Source organism: Terrapene carolina, unplaced genomic scaffold (assembly GCF_002925995.2).
Source record: "Terrapene carolina triunguis isolate 2854851 unplaced genomic scaffold, T_m_triunguis-2.0 Scaffold848, whole genome shotgun sequence".
Lineage (NCBI taxonomy): Eukaryota > Metazoa > Chordata > Testudines > Emydidae > Terrapene > Terrapene triunguis.
In genome coordinates, this window is record NW_020665199.1 from 69,991 (window position 1) to 77,794 (window position 7,804).

A 7,804-nucleotide genomic window follows, 5' to 3' on the forward strand; every position below is an offset into this window, starting at 1 on the left:
GGGGGGGTTGTCTGGAATCTCACTCTCTGACTCCCCCCCGCAGAGAATCGGCTGCTGCCCACGGAGCTGCGCCGGGAGGCTCTGGCGCTGCAGAAGTCCATCGAGTTTGATGACCAGGGAGCAGAAGGTGAGTTTGGGGGCCAGGGGGGAGGTTCAGGGAGTTCGGTGCCTCCCCTCCCTCAGGCGAGGAACCCCCCCACTCCCCCAGCACCCTTGGTCAACATTGTCCTGTGTCCTTCCTGACTCTCCGCTGCCCGGCTGCCCGGAAACATGAGGGGGGGCCCCCCCCCATTGGGCCCGCGGGGCCCGGGGGGCCGGGCGGCCCCCCCCCCCCCCCTGCAGCCGAGATGCCCCCCCCCCCCCGTGAGTGACAGCCCCATAGACCTGTTATCATGGCCGGCTCACCACTCATGGGATGGGTGGAGCAGAATCGTGTGTGTGTGTGTGTGTGTGTGTGTGTGTGTGTGTGTGTGTGTGGGGGTTGAGCTGGCCCTGGTCACACCCAGCCGAGCCGTGAGTCCCACGTCCAGTGTGGATAAAAACAGATTGTTGTCGGTTTTTTAAAATTTATACCTGATTTCTGACGTTTTTCTTTTTAAAAATCCGCCTGAAATTCTGACCCCTTCTGTTCAGGGCTGAGGTCGTTCGAATCTGGCACGGGCAGTTACGTTATATTTAAAAATATATATAGTTAACCGGCAAGAAAGCCCCGAACCGGGGCGTCGTTCCTGGTACCTCCTCCTCCCCCCATTTGCTCCGCGTCCGTCTATTCACCGAGCTCAGGTCAATGATAGCTTTGCACCAGCTTAAAAAAACGATCAGGAGCTGCTTGGTTTCCTCTTCCCATCTCTGAATAAAACCTCGGTGGGAGAGGACGAGATCTACTAGCTCTAAAATCCCGAAGGACATGGAGACTAGAAACAATCAGTTCAAATTCACTAATTACCGCCAACGCTCCCTTTGTACAATAAATCCGGGCGTTTCAAATCCAAGCCATGTTTTAATCAATTCCCACCCACACCCACCTCCCCGTATCCAGCCCTTAGGATGGGCAGAATGTGATTTTTTTTGGTAAGTATTTTCCCTGATTGGTAGCTCTTTCAATTAGTTGTGCAAAATAATGGTTTTTACTCCTTTTTGTCTCCCCGATTTTGGTCTCTTTAAATCTTCATTTTGGGGTTTAAGCTTTTAAAAATCCTCTCTTTAAGTTTTCACTTGTGGAAATTGCTGGGGCATGAGGCGGGTCAGACAGGGATTATTTAACGACGGCAGAGGCTGATAATCGAAAAGTTAAAGCGTTTGAACTGTTAAAAGAGAAATTGTGAACGCTGCACGTCAAACCACCCAAAGGAAATAGCCTGAAATCCCGTTCGGATGCCTCCCTCCGCCATGTTTTTCTTCCTTGGCTGACCTGTGTGTTTTGGATCCCGGCGGTGGGCGGTGAAATGGAGATTTACGGACACAAATCAAACGCGCCTGGGCCTGGTTTTAAGATCGTTTTCTTTCGGGAACGAAAAACCTCCAGGGCTCTTTTGTGTGTTTTTAATCGGATTCCGATTTCCGTCCAGATGGAGTTTGACGGGGATCCCGAGCACAGCGGGGCCGGGAGAAGACTTGATGGCTGGTCGCTTGTGATAAAATCTGTCACTTCCCCCACCAGGCTGTCGAGGGACTGGCCGCGGGGCAAGAAATTCGCCACTCCCTGGCGGGATTTAAAAATTACCCAACCCCGCCCCCCAACTCGGTGTAAATGGGCCAAATAAACGGGCGTCTCCCACCGAATTCAGGGCCTGAACGGGGGGCGTGGCCAGCCAGAGGCCACGCCCCCGGCCATTAACCCTTTGCCTCCCGCGGCAGGGCTGGTGACACAGCAGGACGACGAGTATCGCTGGGCTGGCGTGGAGGACCCCAAGGTGATGATCACGACCTCGCGCGACCCCAGCTCCCGCCTCAAGATGTTTGCCAAGGTACAGGGCCTGGGTTTGTTATTGTAGGGTCTCCTGGGCACTGGTTTGTTTCTGCAGGGCCTCCCGGGGACTGGGGCTGGTGGGTAGGGCCAACTTTGTTATTGTAGGGTCTCCTAAGGGGTGGGGGGGCTGCATTAGGGGCTGTCGTCAGGTCTCCTGACATAGGGGGGCTGGGTGTGGTGGTGTCGGGCCGTTCGGCGGAGGGGCAGGTCTGTTATTGTAGTGTCTCTCTCACCCCCACCCCCTCTCTCTCGGCGGCAGGAGATGAAGCTGGTGGTGCCGGGCGCCCAGCGCATGAACCGGGGGCGACACGAGGTGGGGGCCCTGCTCCGGGCCTGCAAGGCCAACGGCGTCACGGACCTGCTGGTGCTGCATGAACACCGCGGGCAGCCGGGTGAGCCGGGGGGCGCGTGCTGGGGGGACTCCCCCCTCACCCTCTGTCTGGGGCTGCTGGGGGGGGAGCTGCTTCCCCTCTGTCGGGGATTCTGAAGGGGGTCCCCCTCCGCTGTTATTTCTGGGGGGTCCCCAAGGCGGGGGGGGGGCTGCAGGGCCTTTTAGCCGGGGGCTGTGGGGTGGATGAATCGGGGGGGGGGGGGCAGGGCAGCTCCATCCCAGCCCCCCCCACCGCTAACCACCACCCCCTCTCCCCTCCCCCCAGACGGGCTGATCGTCTCTCACCTGCCCTTCGGCCCCACGGCATTCTTCACCCTCTGCAACGTGGTCATGCGACATGAAGTCCCCGACATCGGCACCATGTCCGAGGCCACCCCCCACCTGATCTTCCACAACTTCACCTCCCGCCTGGGCCAGCGGGTCAGCCGGGGGTGCCGGGGTCCTTGTCTAGTCTTCTGGGACTGCCCAGGCTGGCTGTGTTATTGTAGGGTCTTCTAGGGACTGGGGCTGCCAGGGGAGGTGGGCGGAGACTGCTTTGACAGTGTAGGGTCTCTGGGGAATGTTTGTGCGCGGTGTGTTTATTGTAGGGTCTCCTGGGGGACGTTAGAACGATCTCGGGACTGGCTTGTTATTGTAGGGTCTCAATTCACTCCCCCTCCTCCCCCCAACCCAGTGTTTCTCGGTCTCTGCCCCTCAGGTCTGCAGCATTCTCAAGTACCTCTTCCCGGTGCCCAAGGAGGACAGCAAGCGGGTCATCACCTTCGCCAACCAGGACGATTACATCTCCTTCAGGTGCCAGGCCTGCTCCTGGATGCAGCCACTTCTGGGGCGGGGCAGCTGGGGAACAGACACATATAACACCACATGGGGATGGCTGGGTGCAAGGATGCCTGGGTTCTCTCCCAGCTCTGGGAGGGGAGTGGGGGCTGGCGGGGGGGCTGAGAGCCAGGCCCACGCTGGGTGACCCCTTTCTCCTGTGCCCCCCGCAGGCACCACGTCTATAAGAAGTTGGACCACCGCAACATCGAGCTGTCTGAGGTGGGGCCGCGCTTCGAGATGAAACGTGAGTCATGTCTCTGCGGGCCCCTCATAAGAACATAACGGCCAGACTGGGTCAGACCAAGGGTCCATCTAGCCCAGTATCCTGTCCTCTGACAGTGGCCAGTGCCAGGTGCCCCAGAGGGAATGAACAGAACAGGGAATCGTCAAGTGATCCATCCCCTGTCGCCCATTCCCAGCTCCTGGCAAACAGAGGCTGGGACCCCATCCACGCCCAGCCTGGCTAATAGCCATTGATGGACCGATCCTCCATTAAATCATCTAGTTCTTTTCTGAACCCTGTTAGTCTTGGCCTTCACAACATCCTCTGGCAAGGAGTTCCACAGGTTGACTGTGCGTTGTGTGAAGAAATACTTCCTTTTGTTTGTTTTAAACCTGCTGCCTATTAATTTCATTGAGTGACCCCTAGTTCTTATGTTATGAGCAGGAGTAAATAACATTTCCTGATTTACTTTCTCCGCACCAGTCATGATTTTATAGACTTCGATCATACCCCCCCCCCCCCAAATCGTCTTTTTTTCCAAGCTGAAAGATTAATCTCTCCTCATACAGAAGCTGTTCCAGACCCCTGATCATTTTTGTTGCCCTTTTCTGAACCTTTTCCAATTCCAATCTATCTTTTTTGAGATGGGGCGACCACATCTGCACGCAGTATTCCAGATGTGGTCGTGCCATGGATTTATATAGAGGCAATAGGATATTTCCTATCTTATCTCCCCTTTTCTTAACGGTTCCCACCATTCTGTTCGTTTTTTGACGCCGCTGCGCGTTGAGTGGATGTTTTTCAGAGAAGTCTCCACAGTGACTCCAAGATCTTTCATGAGTGGTATCAGCTAATTCAGACCCCATCATCGTATATGTGTAGTTGGGATTCTGTTCTCCGATGTGCATCACTTTGCCTTTATCAATATTGAATTTCATCTGCCATTTTGTTGCCCAGTCACCCAGTTTTGTGAGATCCCTTTGTAGCTCTTCGCAGTCTGCCTGGGACTTAACTATCTTGAGTAGTTTTGGATCATCTGCAAATTTTGCCATCTCCCTGTTTACCCCTTTTTCCAGATTGTTTATGAATGTGTTGAATAGGACTGGGCCCAGTACAGACCCCTGGGGGACACCACTATTTACCCCCCTCCATTCTGAAAACTGACCATTTATTCCTTCCCTTTGTTTCCTGTCTTTTAACCAGTTACCGATCCATGAGGGGCCCTTCCCTCGTATCCCGTGACAGCTCACTTTGCTTAACAGCCTTTGGTGAAGGACCTTGTCAAAGGCTTTCTGAAAATCTAAGTACACTGTCTCCACTGGATCCCCCTTGTCCACATGCTTGTTGACCCATCAAAGAATTCTAGTAGATTGGCGAGGCGCGATTTCCCTTTCCTAAAACCATGTTGACTCTTTCCTAACAAATTATGTTCATCTCTGTTTCTGACAGTTTTTGGTTCTTTACTAGAGTTTCAACCAGTTTGCCCGGTACTGAAATCAGGTTTACCGGCCTGTAATTGTCGGGATCATCGCTGGAGCCCTTTTTGAAAATTGGCGTCACATTAGCTGTCCTCATCATTTGGTACAGAAGCTAATTTAAATGCTAGGTTACATACCATAGTTAAGTCCTGCAATTTCGCATTGGAGTCCTTCAGAACTCTTGGGTGAATGCCATCTGGTCCTGGTGACGTATTACTGTTTAGTTCGTCAATTTGTTCCCAAACCTCTTCTAGTGACACCTCAGCCTGGGACAGTTCCTCAGATTTGTCACCTAAAAAGACTCAGGTTTGGGAATCTCCCTCACGTCCTCAGCCGTGAAGACGGATGCAAAGAATTCATTTAGTTTCTCTGCAATGGCCTTATTGTCCTTGAGTGCTCCTTTAGCACCTCGATCGTCCAGTGGCCCCACTGCTTGTTTAGCAGCTTCCTGCTTCTGAGGTACTTAAAAACAAATTTGCTGTTACTTTCGGAGTCTTTGGCTACACTTCATTTGCCAGCGTTTATGCTCCTTTCTGTTTTCCTCCCTAGGATTTAACTTCCGCTTTTTAAAGGAGGCCTTTTGGCCTCTCACTGCTTCTTTTACTGTGTTTAGCCACGGTGGCTCTGGTTTGGGTCTCTTACTAAAGTTGGGGGATACATTTAAGTGGTGCCTCTGTTATGGCGTCTTTAAAAAGTTTCCACGCAGCTTGCAGGGATTTCACTGTTGGCGCTGAACCTTTTAATGTCTGTGTCACTAACCTCCTCGTTTTTGTGTAGTTCCCTTTTCTGAAATGAAATGCTACAGTGTTGGGCCGTTCTGGTGCTTTTCCTGCCACAGGGATGTTACATTTCATTATATTGTGGTCACTATTACCAAGCGGTCGAGCTATATTCACCTCTTGGACCAGATCCTGATCTCCACTTAGGACTAAATCAAGAATTCCCTCTCCTCTGGTGGGTTCCAGGATTAGCTGCTCCAAGAAGCAGTCATTTAAGGTGTCAAGAAACTTTATCTCCGCATCCTGTCCTGAGGCGATGGACCCAGTCAATGGGGGGGTAGTTGAAATCCCCCATTATTATGGAGTTTATTTTTATAGCCTCTCTCCTCTCCCTGAGCATTTCATAGTCACTCTCCCCATCCTGGCCAGGTGGTCGGTAATATCCCTCCCACTCTAGTCTTATTAGTCGAGCACGGAGTTACTGGCCAGAGAGATTTCATGGTACGGTTTGGTTCATTTAAGATTTTGATTCTACGCTTTCTTTCACATCTAGTGCCACTCCCCCGGCACGACTGGCTTTGTCCCCTGGTATTACTGTGTCCCGGTGCTTATCCTCATTCCGCCAAGTGTCTGTGATGCCTGTACAAGGCACTCTGGTTCAGCCCCCTCTCCCCATCCCGCACCCCCAGGAGGGTCCCCCCCAGCAGTTGCTGAATGACCCAGTCGTGGCAGCCCGGGTGGCCAGATGCCCCCCAGTGCTGGTTTATAGCTCCCCCCATGCCGGGGAGCTGTGCAGAATCCAGGGGAAACTGAGGCACACATGGGCATCGTCAATCGATTACAGAAAATGTGTCCCATCCTGCCCCTCGCCCCCTGAGCGATTGGGGTGGGGGGCTCCCCGGCTTTGCCTGTCTCCCAGCAGCGGGTGCTTCCTGGGGGCACCCTGCTGACCCCCTCGCCCCTCCCTCGTTACAGTGTACATGATCAAGCTGGGCACGCTGGAGCAGGCAGCCACGGCCGACGTGGAGTGGCGCTGGCATCCTTACACCAACACGGCCCGCAAGCGGCAGTTCCTGAGCGCCGACTAAGGGGCAGGCCTGGCCCAGAGCGTCCCCCCTGCCCTGGCGGACACCCCCTCAGGCTCGGACACAGGACGTGGGGCCCGTGCAGCCAGAGATCGCAGGGGCACTCGCTCGTCGCCGGCTGGGAGTTTAACCTGGAGCGGTTTGGAGCGTCGGAGTGCAAAGGACAGGCCCTGGCCCAGAAGGATGCTGACGTCTCCAGCTGTGGTTTCAGGTCCCAGGCCGGCCCATCGGGGTGCTGCCCCAGCCCCGTGGGTATCGCCCTGCGGTGGAGGGGGAAGCACCAGCCGAGCTGTTGTTTTCACACTTTTATTTTTGTAGGGTCTGCTTTAATACACAGCTTGGTTCGACCCTTGGTTTGGTTTCTGCTGCTGTCTGTTCACAGCTGTTCCCATCTTGCCGCGGGGGGGGGGGGATTTAGCCCCGTGCCCCCAAGCTCTGGGGCCTAGCTTGCAGCGGTGCCCCACTGAGTTAAAGGTGGTGTTCGTTACTCTTCTCCCTGCGCCTGGAAGGGAACCCAGGAGTCCTGGCTCCCAGGCTGCTGTCAGTTGATGGTGGTTCGCTCTGTGCCGGGGGGTGATGCCGGGGCTGCGGCTTGGCTCAGTCCATCTGGGGTTGGGGTGGGAGGGGCACAGGCCCCAGTGCCCCCACCCACCCCACAGGCCCCCTAGAGCCGCGTCCACTCAGCCGGGGGGTCGCGGGGGCCTTTTGGCTTCCCGATGCGGAAGTTATAGCCTGGGGGAGAGACAACAATGAGGGGGAGCCTTCACCTACCCCCCCCCTCCCCCCGGTCCAGACTCCCCAGATCCAAACTGCTCCAGGGTCTCCCCGCCCAGCCCAGGACTCCTGGGTCCCCTCCCCCTGACAGCCCTGGGCTCTCCCCCATCACCTCCTTCATATCCCCAATCAGAGTCAGGGGCCTGCCCCACCCCCATCCTGGGGGCTGCCCCCTACTGTACCCCTCCCCCCCCACACCCATGTCCTACCGAGACCGTTGCCCGGGGAGGCGAGGGGGCTGCAGCTCCTTCCAGGTGAGGCGTCCACGGGCTCGTAGCTGTCCGTAGACTCAAGGCGGGGGGAGCTGGAGGCTGGCGGAAGAGAAAACAATGAGGCCTCCCTGGCT

At 55.4% G+C, this 7,804-nt stretch overlaps 2 protein-coding genes across 2 annotated transcripts in view; one reads left to right on the forward strand and one right to left on the reverse strand.

Moving 5' to 3' along the window:
• Positions 1–44: 44 nt before the first annotated feature.
• IMP4 (IMP U3 small nucleolar ribonucleoprotein 4) lies at positions 45–7,036 on the forward strand. The gene is made up of 7 exons (XM_026660910.2): positions 45–127; positions 1,858–1,967; positions 2,229–2,361; positions 2,626–2,780; positions 3,058–3,152; positions 3,350–3,423; positions 6,575–7,036. Exons 2-7 carry the CDS (start codon positions 1,917–1,919, stop codon positions 6,685–6,687), a joined length of 621 nt encoding a protein of 206 aa, XP_026516695.1. The 5' UTR covers positions 45–127; positions 1,858–1,916; the 3' UTR covers positions 6,688–7,036.
• The window catches only part of PTPN18 (protein tyrosine phosphatase non-receptor type 18), a 16,511-nt gene continuing 15,683 nt past the window's right edge, over positions 6,977–7,804 (reverse strand). The window contains exons 13-14 of the mRNA XM_026660914.1: positions 7,668–7,798; positions 6,977–7,416 (exon numbers count right to left, since the gene is read on the reverse strand). Of these exons, the coding sequence (XP_026516699.1) occupies positions 7,349–7,416; positions 7,668–7,798 (199 nt within the window). The 3' untranslated portion in view covers positions 6,977–7,348. The remainder of the gene's footprint in view (positions 7,417–7,667; positions 7,799–7,804) is intronic.

Excerpts from the sequence above, each read along its gene's own strand:
- IMP4 (XM_026660910.2), top strand. The coding sequence starts at position 1,917 with ATGATCACGACCTCGCGCGACCCCAGCTCCCGCCTCAAGATGTTTGCC. Across the intron at positions 3,153-3,349 it reads GACGATTACATCTCCTTCAG|GCACCACGTCTATAAGAAGT; the intron begins GTGCCAGGCCTG and ends TGCCCCCCGCAG. Across the intron at positions 3,424-6,574 it reads GCCGCGCTTCGAGATGAAAC|TGTACATGATCAAGCTGGGC; the intron begins GTGAGTCATGTC and ends CCCTCGTTACAG.